The following is an 18497-nucleotide window of genomic DNA, read 5'->3' on the forward strand; positions in this document are numbered from 1 at the left end:
TCTGTTTCCACAGGTCTTTCCACCCTCGGGAGCTGCTGTTAGGAATTAGGAGCCCTCATGTCCCTCTGGGGGTGAATCCCATTTTTCAATTGAGGGGTGAAGGCAGATGGGAGGGGGAAAGAGGGAGAAACTGGAGGGGAAGCCGCAGGGGGAAGAAGAAGGCGGGGGCGGGAACACGGGGGGTGAGACGCGCGTTTCCACTCTTTGTCACTCTTGAATTGGGGGCGGAGGAAAAAAAACCCACTATGGAAGCTATAAAAAGCAAACGGGGTGGCGGTGAGAGAGCAGACACAGAGCGGGAGACCGCGCGGAGCACAGGACAGCCCCAGAGCATCGCGGCGTCCCTGGCAGCGCTTGGGTGCCGGGTGCGAACCAGGGAACTACGCATCGGGCGACTGTAAGCGCACGCGTGGGGGGACCTCTGCTTGCCTCAGACCTGGAGGGTCGGGTCTGGGGGCGGTTCCTGATCTCGCATTATAGCGCCCGCTAACACTGAAAAGGAGGACTTGAGTCTTGCAAAGGTTGAGACTTAAAGGGTAGGGAAGGAAAGAGGAGAGAAAAGCAACGGAGGCCAAAGGAGAAGGAACTAGTGTAGACCTCCTGAGCAATTAAGAGGAGGTTTGGACTGTGGAGTTACAGGCGGGACCACGGAGCAGAAGCGGTTCGGTCCGTGGAGCCGAGTCTTATTGCACTTCGGGTCACGCCTCCTTGGCGAGAAGGCGTCTCGCCTTTGATTGCTTCCAGTTACTACAGAACTTCCTGCCCTGGTGGAGAAAGTGGGTCTTGCTTGGGTCGCGCTCGCTCCTGATTTGAGGCGTGAGACTGAGTTCACACAGTGCTGGGCCCTGAAGCCAAGTGGGGTTGGGGGAACAGCCTGCGAGCCTCCGCGCCCCCAGTAAGTGGCCCCGTGTTGGAGTCCTCCCTCCCATTGCATCAGCATCCCTCGGGCTTTGCGGCTCCCCGGGGACCCCTCGCCGGGAGATGGCCGCGTTGATGCGGGGCAAGGACTCGTCCCGCTGCCTGCTCCTACTGGCCGCGGTGCTGATGGTGGAGAGCTCGCAGCTCGGGAGTTCGCGGGCCAAACTCAACTCCATCAAGTCCTCTCTGGGCGGGGAGACGCCTTTACAGGCCGCCAATCGATCTGCGGGCACATACCAAGGACTGGCTTTCGGCGGCAGTAAGAAGGGCAAAAACCTGGGGCAGGTAGGAAAACACCCCAAATACACTCTTCTGCCAGGAGAGGGAGGAGCCAGCGCGCTGGAGAGCGCCGTTTGTCTTTGTGCCCCTTGACCTTCCGAATGCGCCCGCAGGTGCGGTGCGCCCGACTACCGGGGAGGGCAGGTCTGCGAGGGCGGAGGTGGCTGGGTGGCTGCTGGCGCTGGAGGGCGTGGAGCGGGCGGGTGGGGGTTTTGTCTCACCTTTGCTTTGGGGCATGGGAACGTACTGAGATCTAGTGCGTGCCGGTGGGGAAAGTGGCCAGAATGGTCCTTCCCTAAATTTAACACGGCAATGCTGAGGGTGATGTTAATATTTAACATACAGCAATGGGCAGTGTTCTAAGTGTTTTACATATATTTAATCTTTACAACTCTATGAGCTAGGCGCTGGTACCGTTCCTAATCAACAAGTGGAGAAATTGAGGCACGGAGTAGCAGCTATTTGCCAAAGACATACAGCTAGTTTAAATGTCAGAGCGAGGTTCCAATCCCAGTCTAAATCAGGGCCCTGGACTCTTAATCATTGCATTTTCCAATCTAAAGGAGACTGGCGCTTACCCCTTTCCAGATTCACCTTTCCTCCCAACCACTTTTTCTCTCAAAGAAATAAGGTCACAGACAGGAAGCTCCAATAAGTGCGCATTTCGCACTCCTGTAGAATTGTAAATAAATCATCCGGGAGGAAGCAAAATAACGAAGTGACAATGACAGCATCATAGACGCGGTCGGCCAGCGATGTAGCAAGGAAACCCGGGGAGGCATTTTTCCTAGAGGGAACTTTCCGCGGGCGTCTCTGTGTCTCTGCCTCACAGACAGATAGATTGACAGTCACATGTAAACAGTTAAGATAAACAGACATGCACAAAGACCGGCGCGCGCACTCTGCACCAACAGTGGCTGGCGCGCAGTGGCCAGGAGAGGGGGCCCTGTGGGCACTGGGAACCACGGCAGCGCCTCCTTCCGCCCCTTTTGTAGGAAGCCAAAACCGAAAGCCAGGTTGCCAAACAGCAAGCGCACTTGGCACAGCACAGCTGTCAACCCATGAAGGAAGGGAGCTCATTGCCCCACAGATTTCTTGTTTCTGGTTTTCTTGTTTCATGAAAGGAGCCAATTGCAGGGGCTCCGTGCCTGCTCGGTATCTTCCACTGCCCTTGACCCCCCGCAAGCGGTGGGGCGAAGGTTGACAGCATGGGCCAGTCCTGGATGGACAGCCAGGGAACACTTGGCCCGCGCTTGGCCCCCTACTGCCCTCTCGGGAGACACTTTTGCTGGTTTTGCCGTTCCAGAAGCCTTCCTGGGCTTTGAAATGTCAAACATTCCAGCTATCCTCTCAATGGAGAACAAGTCTGCAATCACAGGATTTTTTTTTTTTAAGTTCTTAAGGGAAATAAACTACACATATGCATACACGCCACACACATACATATCCTTTGCATTTTCTCACACGTGTCACATATCTCCACACATACATGATCACTATCCTTTTTCTCTTCCCTTAGAAACACCCTGACATTTCCAACCAGGGCTATTTTAACATTCTCTTAGAAGTCCGCCATGAGATGGGGCATGGTTTGCAAAGAAAGGATGCTCTCAATACAAATGATCAGACATGTCTCTCATGCAACTGACTTCAAATTCCAGCTTGGCAGTTGTTGAGAAGAGCTGAATATTTAGTTCAGCCAGGGACAGAGGGATGGATCCAATGTTCTTTTGATTCCAATCCATGCCCCATCTGTGAGTTTCTGTAGAGGACTTTCTGTTTCCACCACGGCTGAGCCTCAACACCTGATGTTCCTCAGTCAAATGGTCAGTTATGGCAGCACCGTCACTAGCCGTGCGGTTACATGGGCTACACTGAGGGATGCGCCCCAGAATCTTTTCTTTTGATACTGTATTTTGTATATAAAGATGTATAAAATATCTGCTTATGTTATTATCTCTCTATATAGCTGCTCCTGAAACAGGTTGCAACTCAATTTGAAAGTCTGCAAATAAACTGAAGATTTATTTATTTATTTTAAAAATGAGTTGATTTTTTTAGTTGAATTTCTCATATTCCCTCTGAAACAGTCATTCTATAGAATATATTTTCTTATATTTATTTAACTGCAATGTTAGATCATTAAAATTTATTATTGGGTTTGTGAGAAAATGGTAACATACTAAAGAAAATGGTAACATAAAATAAAGCATTGAGTTGAATTGCAGGAAGATAGCTGGGGAATGCGAGGAGCATCTTTTGTACATTCTGGCTGCTCACTTGTTTAGCGGGTGATCCCAAATGTGTACTGTTGTGAAGAAACAAATAGAAAAATCTGCCTTCTTTGAATATTTATGGGTCTTTTTATCTTCTTTATTCTACTAGTTATATAGTCACCAAAATTCTTAATACTTTTATTTTCAGTAAAGGAATGAAAATTAGAAAAGACTTTCCAAAAGGGAAGTGTTGTTTCCTTTTACGGAGAAAAACTTTAGAATTGAAACATAGCTAAGCTGAATTTTTATTCATTATAATAGAAAAATAAGAATGACTGAGAAGACTGGAAGTGCCAACTGATCAAACTAGGTAAATTTTATAGTGTCATTCTGAGACCTAATAAGTTTAATTCTCTCCCTTTCCCCCATCTTTGGCTGATGATGTTGAAATATGTGCATTTCAGAAATGCAGGAACAAGGAATCGTAAGATGCAATTTCAAGTAGGCACATTAGACACTTACTCTTTGGTTTTCTATTTTTAGTGAGAATTGTCTACTTAGGTTTTTCTGATTTATTTTCAGAATAGAAAATTAAAAAAAAATTTATTTCCATTGCAGAAGAAATTATCAAAAAATTTATAATTTGTTAACCTACAACACTGAAAATGAGACTAAATGGGCCCCAAGGTTGTCTTGATTCACTGTAGCTTGATTTCATATAGAGAAAATATTCTTTTTTTCTGTTTAATTTTTGGGGTGACACCGGTTAACAAGATTATACAGGCGTCAGGTGCACAGTTCTACAGCACACAATCTAAACACTGCATTGTGTGTTCACTAGCCCAAGTCAAGTTTCCTTCCAGCCCATCTATACTCTCTATACCTTCCTCCACCTCCCATTATTTATAGGAATCCTACTTGTTATAGGCAAGGTGCATTATTTGGAAGTCACTCCTTGAAACTGTGCCTTTGAATTTCAGAAATGAACTAGAGGGCTTTCAGAGAAAACACAGTTTTCCAGAGGTATTACAATTCTTCTTAGGTTTGCTTTCAAAGATACAATTATGAATTATGACAGAAACTGACATAGAAAATTGAATATAGTAATATTTTGGGGACTGGTACAGAAGTAGCAAAAATGTTTTTGCTGAATTATTCATATTAATGTTTTAATTTGACTTTCTGTTTGTATCTATTGCTAATGAGTTTAAAGGGGTAGTGAACATACGTATACATGGGATATATTAGTTTGTAGGATTGTTACCAATCTATATGTGTGTCCATATTTATATACTTCAAGTTCTAAAGAGACTGTTGCAAATTTTCTAAAGCAAAGGTAATTTTAGACAAAATCTTCTAATCATTTGATTAAATATATTCTGATTAAGTACACTGTTGCTCAATATCACCTCTGGGGTTTGAGGTATCAATTTTTATGGGCTACCTGAAAGGTTAATTTTAGAAAAATCAGTTTATAATGTCATTTTACCTTTGTGATATACAATGATATTTTTTGGGGGGGGGAATGAAAAACCTTTTTGATTTATGTCCGTAATTGCTTCTTTTAGTCTTTACTCCTTGCTTTGTCTTTTCAGGCAAGCAGATTAATTAATTTGAATATAATGCTATAGAATTTTAAAATATTTTTTAAAATTATGGATAAAACTATGGAAAATGATTACATTTTAAAGGTAGATAAGCTTCCTGACATGTGTCTCTAAATAGAAGCTGAAACTGCTTTAACATAAATTCAGATTCCATAATTTCCTAATGTAACTTGGACATGTGGAGGACAGTGGTTTGGAAGAAGTTATGTTATGAAAAAAGGATGCTTGAAATACATTGAAACAAAAGCTTGAGGGAGTTGGTTAGAATGCATTAATATTTGTATATTGCATTTTTCAATACAAATGCTGTATCTATTTGCATGCACAAACACGCATGAAATTGCTTGCTCGAATAAACTATTCACTCTGTTTTCTGTAGGTGATCTCCTCATTTTCTGAAATTACCCATGATTTTTTTTAACTTCAGCCCAACTTTCCCATGCTAGAGAGTAAATATTTGCTATCTCCTCGGGACATCAATGGACACTAAATGAAATCGGGAAAGTAAATCATTTTTAAAATGAAATTTTCCAAAAGAAAAAGATTTTGAAACAATCTACACTAAGGTTTCTTTCCTTTCACTGCAAATAATACAGAATTGATGATAGGGGATACAAGTGGAAGGTTACCTCATGAAAAGCAAGAAAAATATTTTAATGATAATCTAAGTATGAGCATCCATCATTTTATTTTTGTGTTAGTCTAGAGAGAGCGAGGGACACAGTTACTTAAACTCACTCCAGCTGTGACTTCGACCCTGCCATAGTCTTCTGCAGTGCTCCCATCTGAAATAAACTCCTTCCCAGGATGTTTCAAATATTACAGTTTTTATTTTAAGTTGAGGAAGCAATATGATAGAAAGGTAACTGATTATTCTGTTCTAAGAGAATATTGTGACTTTCTTTTTTTTCCCCCCTGCACAATCATTTTAAATGTACATTGTAGAGGCCTTTTATAGTACTCAATATATTTACCATTTTAAACTAAGTCTCTTCTGAGTGTATTTCTTGGTATTTATATAACATCAGAATAAATTACAATTTTATTTCTGTGTGTGACTCCCTGATGGCCCTTTAAAGCCATTTTACTTCATACACCTCTATCACTTATCTTCATCTACAAAAAACAGAGAAACCTGCTCTTAGTTATTTAACTGATGACTGAAAAAATGTAGGCAGTTCTGTGGCTGCCTGTGCCTCTTACTGAGTCTTTTTTTAAAAATTCTGAAGTAAAATGCAAAAGGAAACAAAATTCATAATAAATAATAGATAACTTTTGCATTGTGTAGAATTGTTTTAAGCTTACATAGAAAAATTAAATATGGAGTGAAAAACAAAAATTTAGTATTACTAGTTAAGGCAAGCAAAAGTTAATTTTCTCTTCCTCCTCCATCTATTCTTGCTAGGAACTAAAGTTGTTGTCTAGTTGTTGGATTTTTTTAGTGCAAATATAAACCGGTCTCCCAAAGAGGTCAACTTATGTATAATACAGAATTGTTTTTTTGATGGAAACATCTGTCCACAGGAAGAAAAGTCACCATCCAAATATTTTAAATAGTGATTTCTAGTGGGTCTCGCACACTAACAACTTTGGGTCACTGCCCACTTATTCGGGTTCAAATCTAGGAACGAAGGCCACAAATATCACATCTAATGAGAAGTCCGTAAGGAGAGCTCATCCCATCGATCCTGGCCTTTGTGAGGGTAAAGTGAATCAGAGAGAGCTTTAAGGCAGAGGGACTCCAGGCACTTCATTTATGTATCTCTAAAAACACAAAATTATTCTAACACGTTCCACAATCACTGGACCTATATGACAGGTTATATTTTGGAGATCTTACTACTCATTTAGATTTATTAATGTGCACCAAATCATAAATTTAGAAATAAAATCAGCAAAACACAAAAGTAGTAAGTTTTTAAAATGTAATTTACCTCTCTTCCGTAGTCAAATCAAAAGAACAAGTGTGCATCAGATATCCTTTTAAATATATTACAGTGTCTCATTCTATTAGTTGATTCTATTTATGTAATAAAATTTGGTATACAGAATAGCTTAAATTTACATATTTCATAATACTACAACACTTTAAATGCTCCAACCTGTCTGAAACAAACAAAATCATTGAATGAGTAAGTACATGAAGTCGTGAAATAAACCAAAGCATCACAATTAAGGAGAGTGACTTCTTCAAGTACTGTACTTAACCAAACATTTTCTAAACGATGTTGGTTCTTATATTATGCTTTATCATGTGAAATGAGAATGTTTTGTCTCCTGGTGAATGGAAGAAAAGAGTGATTTCCAGAATATTATTTCTTTAAAATGGCTTGTAAGTAGTTGTAGCACACACTACAGTACAGTAAGAGGTTCCATTTATTGATTATTATTGTGTGCCAACCACTGCTCTAAATGCTTTATTTAAATTAACTCTTGATTCTCTCTGCAGCCCCTTGAAGCAAGTCCTAGTATCATCCTTATTTTTAAAAGTGATGGAATGTTATATGAATGTTAAAACAGTAATTCTCCTGAGGCATAGAGAGGTTATGCAATTTTTGCAAATCACACAGCAATAAGCGGATAAAGTCAAAATAAAACCAATGCAAAGTAGTGTCAGAGGCTGCATACTCCACTATCACGGTATGTTGCTACAATTTGCAAAAGTTATTCTGGACTTCAGAAGAACATGGACCTTTATGTTATTCTTCCCTCTTATATTTTCTAATGACATGGTTATAACTGTAGGTTCATTAAAAACCACAGCAAAACCCACGGCTTCTGTTGCTGCCAACTGCTTCTACTCCGAGCAGCCAAAGTATGTGAGCACTTCATGGACACAAAGGCAGACCCCAGAGCACTACATCGTCTTCGTTTCTGACTTTCCTTGCCTCCCTGCCAGGAACTCTGCAGGGTCATCAAGGCAAATACACACCACCCCTCTTTCTTTCTTCTACGCTTTCCGATAAATTACGATGTTGTCCGAGTAGAAGAGAATGTTGTTGGGTAAATTCTATTTCTCTTGTTTTCTCATGGCAACCACCAGACACTCCTCATACCTATCTGCCTACATCTGCACACGACCACGTGCCTGACAACGGCAAGCTGGGGCCTTCTCTATGGCCTCCCTGCAATGGCTTAATGTTGGTTCACCTGACACCCCTCCCATTCTGATTAGACAGGGAAAGCTGTCTAGGTTTAGAGCCTGCTACTGCTTTCTTCTTACTTTGATCCCCTCCTAGCTGCCTTTCAGTTGGTCTGTAGTAGTCCTACAACACTACAGTTTCCTAACAGGCTCTACACTCCTGCTTGCCACTCATTAGCTTAATGTCTTTGAAGAAAGTCACTTAATTCTGGTTCTTTTTTAAATCACTGAAATCGGATAACAATAGCAACAGCAGCCATAATAGTAATAATACTTATGGTGCAATAGGGAGGAGGAGGGAAGAGTACATAGTTATTGTGCAGAATACCTTTATTAGTACTACCATCACAGAAATAAGTAAGGTTAAGTGCTCGTGTACAAAAGAGAAAGTAGCTACTTACTCTTCCCCACCCAGGTGGGCAGGAGCAACTAAACTAATGCGTGTCACATTCACAAAGGAACAAATGAACTCAGGTGCACTAAGGCCAGGAATTCTAACACAAAACAAGACAAAATACACACACGTAGACGTGCTATCACATTTCTCATATTGCATCTTAACAACGAGGGTCACTGTTGTCTAGTAAAAAGAAAGCAAAATGGTACGTAATTGAGTAATCGGTGAAACTACACAGAAGCAAGGGCACACCAGACATTAAAAATATAATCATGGTAAGTGGAGGTCCTAACAACCACAATATTAGTTATTTAAGCACGGGAACCAAAACAATGGAAGAACATGTTGGAGTCCGCTGCCAACAGCATTAATTTGATATTCTCCAAAATAAGATAGCCTCTGCAAAGGCAGGCTTCTCGACACTGTGCACAATGCCTGGGGCCCGGAGAGCGCGCTGAGAATTTGGAAGGTTTACAACCCTCTCTTGAATGTCAGCTGTCCTGCTAGCAGCACTCAGAAATTCCGACTCATTATTCCCATTTCATTCTCTTCACTTTCTTTCATTTGTTTTTTTTTTTTTATTTGAGGTTGTTTTTATGATTCAAATAATGTGGAAATATTTTAACAGTGTTAAATTGAGAGTGAAAGTCATCTCATTGAATTGTGTGATAAAGTTAGCATGTTGGAAACTAACTGTTTGCCAATAAATGTTTCTATCTAATAATGAACTAAAAAAAACCTTCATCCAAATGTGGAGGCAGGGGAAAAGTTGTCATTGAAAACCAACTGAAATGACAGCTCACATTCAAACAATAGTCTTCATTTGCTCATTCTAGCTTTACTTCATCTTAACCCTTTGCAATTTGGTTCAACAGGCATTTTGCTAACTTGTCTCTTGAAATTCAAAGTCTTTTTTTCCCAGTAAACACCCTCTGCACTTTGTAGCCTGTTGTCTATCCTTTCTTCCTTATATATCTCTTTGCTTCTGTGAATATATATATATAATTTCCCTTTTCCTCTCTGGCCCATCCTTCTTTATTCTTTTCACTGATTCCTCCACAATGTTCTACCAGTGAATGCGGGCATTTCTCATTCTTTCCTCAGTCTTCTTTTCTTTTTGCTCCACTTTCTCTTCTTTTGAATCATTTTACTTACGCAGATATCTACTGTTAGCTTGATTAAACTTCTGAGCTCTTTTGCCTGTTCAACTCTTTTGGAAGTTTGTCCAGAAACAAACATACAAAAAAACTTTGTATTTTATATTGGCTTTTATCTGTAACTTCAAATTTTCAGGAATCAGGCCAGCAAATCTTTAGTATTTCTCTAATAAGTAGGATTCCATCATTAATTTTGATCTCTTTTGCTGCTTTATTGTCATCCTAGTTGTCATTGTTTTGACTCAGACCATAACCATTTCCTGATAGACTATAATACTATTGTAATAGCTTTGTAATATGCTATTGTAATATCTTCCACACTATATCAAACAAGGACTTTTTAAAGTAAAAAATCTGATCAGGCTCTTCTCCATTTTATGTACATTTCTAGAGCATGAAATTTAACATGTTACACAATGTCATCAATTGGCTTGTTTCTTTTGACTTTATTCTTGGGCTGCAGAACTAGTGAGTGGCAAAGTTGGGATGTAAAGCCAAGCAATCTTACTGAGTCTGACTATTCAATCACTATGCTGTGCTGTCCCCCAGATAAATCAGAGGCCAGAGAAGCCAGCTAGAAACTTGTTATTGGTATGTTTTTGAATTCTTATGTAAATAAATTCTTCAGGTAAGTCAATAAACTTGCTCATTACTTATTTACTTCTTAAGTGTATTAGATACTATGATTACAGTAAAAAAAAAGCAGTTTTTAGTAAATACATATGATGGGTCCTTGGTGTATGTAGCTGTAAAAACAAATGTAGCCTTCTTGTGGAATCCAGTTAGAATTTTAAGGTTAACAGAGGCACCTAGAAATTGTCGAGTTCATGCCTCCATTTCCAATACAATATTAGAGCTAGCAATTTGATGACTTTTCCTTTTTATAAAAATTTCTAAGGATGGACACTTGCATTGCATTTCTTAGCTAGTTCTCTTAATTTTAATTACTGTAAGAATGGGAACATTCTGCTTTCTGTTATTAGCAAAACATGTATATAACAAAGCTGGAGGTCAATCTGTGTATAAAAACCCTTTTTTATTAACAAAAAAGTAAGCTACTTATTTTTGTCATTTTTCATGGATTAGACGCTGGTTCCCTTGATGGAAAGTCAAATTGACCTGGAAGAGTAAGACTCTCCATAAACAGTCAAGAAAATGCCTGTTCACGCTGGGTAGTATGCTGATGATGTAAAGAGGTGCAATCTGCCTTTTCTTTTCCAAATATTTTAGAAGAAATTAATTTTTCCTTTGTAAAAGCCCTGCTATTTCCTGATGAATTCTGTTCCTAATTTCATCATTTACAAATGCACTAAAGAAACATTAGTGGGAAGCGGTAGAGTTACAAGGGATTAGAAATACGGTAAGAAATAACAAAGTTGCATTAGCAAGAGGGTAGGAGTTTGCTGACCTCAGGATCCATCGATGGAGAGGGCAAGTCGGTGAGATGCACAAGCTCTTATTACAGGTAGGGCGGAGGGGTAGAATGTGAGCTGATATATAACAAAGAAAGAAATTTGATAAAAATGCAACTCAAAATGATGTCACAGATTTTTTAAACAAACACACTTTAACATTATTTTTCAAAATTAGTCACTACAGGCAACTCATTTGTTTGCTATTGTCATTTAGACCTTTTTGAAACTAATTTGAAAATTAGTTTATGTTTATTTGTTTTAGGTCATAACTTTATGACTGTAAACAATGTTATACATATTAACATTCCACATTCAAAATACTTGGCTCTGAGTGGCTTTGTGTTATTTCCGTAAACCAAGTACCCCACAGAAGATGAGTATATAAAAAAAAATGTGGGGTATTTTTGGAAACATTTCCAAAAGATTTTCTCTGTCACTACATCAGTATGGAGGTTATAATTATAAACCCTTCAATCGTGCTGAGGATTTTAAGATAGAAAACCTTCAGTTGGGTTCATAGTTTTAAAATTTTTTAAAAAAATGATGTAATACTATTTTGTACAGAGATCTTCTTGACTCAAGGAACCCGGTCAAAATTAATGTAATATGATTACTATTTCTCAGAGATTCATGGTGTTCAGGAAGCAATTCATGAGTGCAAGCCAACATTAAGTTCCCCACCCAAAAACCACTCTTTTCATGAAAGAAGAGGCAGAAACAAGTCATACGCAATATAATTCCCCAGAGATTAGTCTGGTGACACAAGTTTCAAGTGCCACTTATTAGATAAACTCATGGACCTAGGTGGAAAAAAAAGAAGTCTGTCAAAGATTTTTTTTTTAAATGCAAACATATGCAATTAAAATTTCAGAGAAAATGCTAAACCGCTTAACTCAGTAAACATGTTTTTGCAACTGCTGAAATTAATACAATGCTTCCAAAAGGCTCTTTGGAAATTCTTGTAAATTTCCTTGCTTGCTTATTTGCCCTACCGCTATCTTCCCAACACTCTTCAGAAGGAAATAACTTTCTAACAAGAAAAATCTTGAAATTATATTTCTAAAGGATCTTGGCCACTAGCTGCAACACATTGTAACCGAATTTTAGTCTCTGTTGGTTCTCATTGTTAAAGCACATTGACCAACACTCAGGTCTTAGGCCACAGCCATCCCAGTGATTGATTACAAATTGGACTGGAGTGTGTGCTCTGACTTCTTGTTAGAAAACACCAGCTTTCAACACAACAGAATAATTATATTTGATGGCCTGGCACTTAAAAAATTAAGACCAAAAATATAATTCTGGTTCTAAGTAAACATCAGTAAAGAAGAGTGTAGCCCAGTCTCAACAGTAATTCTGTTTTTAAACGAGAGGTAAGAGACTAACTAGAGAAAACTCTCTAATGGTTGAGACCAAAATGTTCTGAAATTTCTAGGGCAAATTTCAGATACCTTAGAGTGTATCAAATTTAAAATACCTTGGGGAATCAAGGCAGAGTGGCCAAAACAACAGACAAATTAATCATTTAAATCCATTTAAGAACTGGAAACTCAATGAAGATCCACTCATTCACCAGCAATCATAATGAGATTTAATATAAGGATTCGAAGGAGTGATATTCTGCAGCTAAGAAGTAGGACAAGAAAAGAAAGAACAAAACAGATAGCTACTTGATAAATACAAAATCAAGCTGGATAAGTAGGCCAGATCCCAAATCATAGTTATTGTATAGTCATGGGTAATGCAGTCTGACATTGAACATGGTATCACTACACATTTTCAGTACATTCCAAGCAATACTTACAGCCAGCACTGGTGTGGTTGGATACGGAGCAATACATAGTGCCTTGCTTCTAAAAGATAGTTTTTCAGAACCTACTTTATATCAAGAACTTTGTGTTATCTCATTTAATTTTCTCACTACGCTGTGAGCTTCTATCATGTTCAGAGCATAGTGAATGTTTGAGGGAAGCAATCAGGCAAGAAGAAAGACAATAGAAAAGTGGCCATGTACATTATGAGCCAGCTCTGCAGTTGGTGTCTGTGGTCCCATGATAGCTCGCCTTCAAACTCGGAGTTCTTTGATTGCGGTTTTAATGTTGAATAGTTTTATCTTTCAGAGGTAAATGGGGAGACCACTTGATTTTTTTTTTTTTTTAAATTTGTGAAAGTGATGAGACTGAGAGAGTCATCAGGTCATCAGACCGTCACATTGACGGCCAACAGGTACAAGAAAATATGCTCAACATTATCAATCGTCAGGGAAATATAAATCAAAACCACAGCGAGACATCACCTCACACCTGTGAGAATGGCTATTATAAAAAAGACAAGACATAAAAAGTGTTACTGAAGCTGTAGAGAAGAGGGAACTTTAGGTACTATTGCTAGGAAAGCAAATTGGTGCAGCCACTGTAGAAAACAGTATTGCGTTTCCTCAAAAAATGAAGACTAGAATACAATATGATCCAGCAATTTCACTTCTGGGTACTTATTCAAAGGAAATAAAAACACTATTTGGAAAGATATATGCACCCATATGTTCATTGCAGCATTATTTACAATAGCCAGGATTATATATATAGACTATATATGTGTGCGTGTATGTGTGTGTGTGTATAATTTTGTCATAACTAACAGTGACATCTTGCCATTTGCAACAACATGGAAGGACCTCAATGGCATTATGCTAAGTGGAATAAGTTAGATAGAAAGACAAATGCCATATGACCATATGATCTCCCTTATATGTGGAATCTTAAAATAACAAATAAACATACAAATAAACAACAAGCTTATAGATACAGAGAACGAATTGGAGGTTGCTAGAGACAGAGGGCAGAGGGTGGGAGAATAAAAATAATTATTTTAAGTGAAAAAAAAGGGAGAGATACCACATCACTGAGACTGAAACAATTCAACATGCAATTAGTTTAGGAAATGTATCTAAATGTTCCTTTATGTACTTCATTTCTTGTACAAGATATTTTTAATGATACAGAGATGGATAAGCGTATTTTACTGGAGCAAGCTTTACATGAACTAAGAAAAATGATCAGTGACATTTAATCTGCCATATGAATAATTTCTCAAGCCAGTGTACATTCTTTAATTAATTAGGATGATGAATTCTTGGTTCAACTGATTTAAGGTTAATGTTCTGATTTTGGTCAATTGGGATCTATTGAATGTGATTTGTGAAATCGTTGTTAGAGTTGTTACACTTTCAGGATGATATTGCAACTACAGGTATATTATAAAATCTAAGTGTTTTTATTACTAATATAAAAACACTAAATAAAATCGTTTTCCCTATATTGGGGTTTTATTGTGCTTCATTATAGGAGTTTAACAACTCTGTAGAGCTGTGCCTCTAAACTCTAGAAACATTATCAAAGTCCTTGTCTTTTCATGCTTGATGAAGAAGCTAAAATTACCATAATCTTCAAGTGGAGTAACTATAAATACCTATTAAAGGAAAAAAATTATAAATATCTGATCATTAAGAAAGGAAACATTGCTAAACAAGGACTTAAAGATAGTCCATGGGATATTCAGCACCCAAGATCCCAAAGAATGAATGTTGGTTTATACTCTTCTAAATGCCAGTTTTAGTACAGGGGGGAGAAAAGCAATTAATACTAATTTTTCAATAGGTTCTGGATTGTTCATCCTGTTTACTCTGACCAGATTTTCATTAGTGATCAGGGAGTCAAGGTGTGGGCCAAGTGTCTTGTTATGTTTTAGAAAGACTAAGAAAGAGAGATATTCCCTCGCTGGTCTGATAATTGCAAACCCAGCGACAGGAACATAGAGCACTTTTGGAATGTGCACATGCTTAACACCTGGAATTTTCTGAGAGTTACAGTCATACTTCATCAGTCACCAGAATGAAAAGCCAAATGCCGATCTGAAGGAGAACTTCTGAGGCAATTCTTCTGGAGCTAGCAATATACCCTACTTGTCATCTTTCAAACATAAGCTTTTAATCCCCTCTTCCAAAAATTGTTTATTTTAAAATATGAGAAAGGCTAAGGATGTCACAGCTGAGCTGTGAACTTTCTGTAAAGAATCCCATTCTTCAAACCCATCTTCAGCAAAGAAACTGGCACTTGGTGTGTGGAGCAGATGGTGTCCCGCAGCACTGGCCAGCCCGCGTGTGCAGCTGGGCCTATCTGGCACACAGGTGTCCTGATTTGGACCTTCTTGAAATTCTGACACCACACTTCCCTCCATTGGGAAGTGTGACTTGGCTATGCTGTTTTTTCCAGTAACAACAAATATACTGGCTTAACAACAGCTCCGACTAGGGTGATAACATAACCCTCTAACTCATATTTAGCTCGGACCCAGAGCACATGGTTTGAAATACTAGTCTGGGCCAACTTTTTGGTTTTGATTTCCTCTTCTATATTATCTTTTGTCATCCATGTATCCTCCCTTCACCTCTCTGAATTTTGGTATTTCTGAGAAGGGTGGGAAAGGACCCATCTGAGATGGGAAAATGCTGCTGCAATAAGCAAACAAATCTAAAAACTGAACAGAAAGTGAGTGGCTTTTCAAATCATTGGCAAATATTGGGCAACCACATCCCAATGTTAAGCAACATTCAAGGATTTAAAAATTTGGGAAAACTAGATACATTTATTGAACTTTGCATAGCATTTGACAAAAACTTCTGTGAAAGTAAAAGGAGATTTCAAATGCAGGCAGCAAAGAAGAAATTTAGTTACTGTTTCTTTTGATAATATTCTACATAGTCATTTTAGTCTCACAAAAAATATTTCTCAGTGCAAAGTCCAGATGTTTTTAAGTTTTATTTTTAAAAAAAACAGTATTTAAAACTTTTCCATTTTTTTTCCATCTTAGTAACAGCTGCTTCTAACAACTACTTGTAATGAATATGGGCTGGCTAGGAAAAATATTAACGGAAATAGTGAGAGAAGTAGATAGTATCAAACTTAGAGTTGTAGGTCATGTTCTTGTCCTGTCTCTGATTCTCTCTTCTTCACATCGTGACTTTGAGAATCATGTCTCATTTATTAAAAGCTAGTTATCTGCACTTAATTGTTCCCTACAAATTGATTGGCTCTGCCTTTATACAAGCAACTATTCAGCTCAAGAGGAAACTAAAATTTTATTACACAGAAGTGATTTTTTCCCACTCTGTTAAGATAATTTAACCATTACCATTGATCGAAAAGGAATAATATAATATAGAAAAGATATTCTTATTTTCACAAAAGTGAAAAATTTATTCCCTAGAATGATGAGTTTGATACTGAATCTGGACTACACTACAGAACAGATTATAAAATTAAGTACTTAGGGAAATAACTATGCCCAAGAAATAACACAGGTTTTCACAGAATAAACTATGACATACTAATTTTATTATTTCTTGAACAAAAACCTGGTCTGCTATCAGTATGATGTTTAACCCTTACCATCTGTAGTAATTCCCTTTGTGATTTAATGGTCTTGTGGATTTAAATGCCACTATATGTCAATGGTTTCCCTATTTATTTATACCTTAAGGCACAATCTCCTCCTTGAACTTCAAAATAATATCCAAGTGCCAACCTAACATTTCCAGTGATAGGTATTTCTTGCTGACCATATCAAAATCAGATCTTTTCCCTTTTCCAAACCTACTTATCCATGTATTTCTATATCTCACTTAATAATAAATGAATTTTTCAAATTGCTCAACCGAAAGCCTTGGATTTATCTATAACTTTTCTCTTCCCTCACGTTCACATTCAGCCCATAAAAAAAGCCCCATAACCCTATCTTTCAAGCATATCCGTAGACCAAAACAGGCATCTCTACAAAGGTATGAGGTAATAGTAGCTCACAGAAAAATGGTTTAGGAATATAAATCATACTGAACAAGATACAGGTCAGGGCAGACATTCTTCCTAAGAAAATAACTTCATACAAATATGAGAAATACATTTATTTGATAGTCTAGGAGGTCTGTATACATGTAAAACATTTAAAAAAATCAGGATTCTGGTAACCAATTCTACTATCAAGTCTGCTATTGCCAGGGCAGGAAAAATTGCACAAGTGTCATACACTGTAAAAACAAAGACACTTCGTAAATCCTGCTATCTGTTAGTAAGCTGGATTCCTCAGTCTTTTTCTTTAGTGACTAGACAACATTGGAATCCACATACTAGTTTATTAGCTGTGTTTTCTTGGTTCCTTCCAAATTTTTTTTCTTCAGTTTTTCTCTGTCATGGTATACATATAGATAGTGGTGGATGCTAAGCTGATAAAGAGAATAATTGTTTGATTGACCATGACATTCTCTAAAGGGCTTATACTGAGATGTGACAGCTCCTCAAACTTAGACTTTCAAATAACCTTGCTCTAATTTAACTCTGGAAGAGCAAGCCTCATTTATTGTTTTGGGCGTGAAAAAACAATATCACACAAGAGGTGTCATGATATTGTTACCACACCATTAATTACAGTCTCAATTTTTATCATGAATATTAAAATTTTCTGTTTTAAAGTTACTCATGTAACCAATATGATTTATCTGTCACACTGGTTCAAAGACATTTGAGGAAAATTATATTTCATTTTACAATTAAAGATATCTCTTTTTGCCTAAATTTCAGGTTATTTTCTAATCCTATTTATAGGACTTAGTATTTGTGTCTCAAGAGAGATGAAAAATACAAAGCTGTATTAGTTGATACTGTGGTCTTGACAAATTAACCAATGAAACAGACTAGAGTGGCTAGGTATATATTGAGACATAGTTCATTAGGAGACAGAGGGCCCTGCCCAGCGTGGCTTAGTTGGTTGGAATGTCACCCCATAACTGTAAGGTCATTGATTAGATTCCAGTCAGGGCATATACCTGAGTTGTGGGTTCAATCCCTGGTCAGGGTGTGTGCAATCCCCAGACAGGGCATGTCTGGGGGAACAGATCAATGCTTCTCTCTCATATTGGTGTTTCTCTCACTCCCTTCCTCTTACCCTTTTCCTCCCTCTAAAAGCAATGAAAAAATGCCCTCGGATGAGGATTAAAAAAAAAGAGATAGAGAAAAAGGAATTATTTAAAAACACATACTGGAAGAATTGAGTATCCATATAGAAAAATTGATACTGTCACATTACCTTACTATATGCAACAATCAATTCCAAATTGATTAGTACTTATAAATAAAAAGAAAAAATATAAAATATTTAGCAAAAAATATAGTAAATATCTTTAAAGCCTTGGGTAAGGAGGAATTTTTAAATGAGACATTTTAAAAAAAGAAAAAATAATAAATTTGATAAAGGTAAGAATACAGGCCTACTCAATGATACCATAAAGGAAGTAAAATACAGTTCACTAACTGGG

General features: G+C 37.8%; 1 protein-coding gene across 1 annotated transcript in view; it reads left to right on the forward strand.

Annotated features, from left to right (window-relative positions):
* The first annotated feature begins 930 nt into the window (after positions 1-930).
* DKK2 (dickkopf WNT signaling pathway inhibitor 2) overlaps positions 931-18497 on the forward strand; it is a 93841-nt gene continuing 76274 nt past the window's right edge. Inside the window, exon 1 of the mRNA XM_054591647.1 lies at positions 931-1203. Within this exon, the coding sequence (XP_054447622.1) occupies positions 982-1203 (222 nt within the window). The 5' untranslated portion in view covers positions 931-981. The remainder of the gene's footprint in view (positions 1204-18497) is intronic.

The sequence above is a fragment of the Pteronotus mesoamericanus genome, unplaced genomic scaffold (genome assembly GCF_021234165.1).
Source record: "Pteronotus mesoamericanus isolate MK-2021 breed Mesoamerican mustached bat unplaced genomic scaffold, CSHL_Meso_final scaffold_232, whole genome shotgun sequence".
NCBI lineage: Eukaryota > Metazoa > Chordata > Mammalia > Chiroptera > Mormoopidae > Pteronotus > Pteronotus mesoamericanus.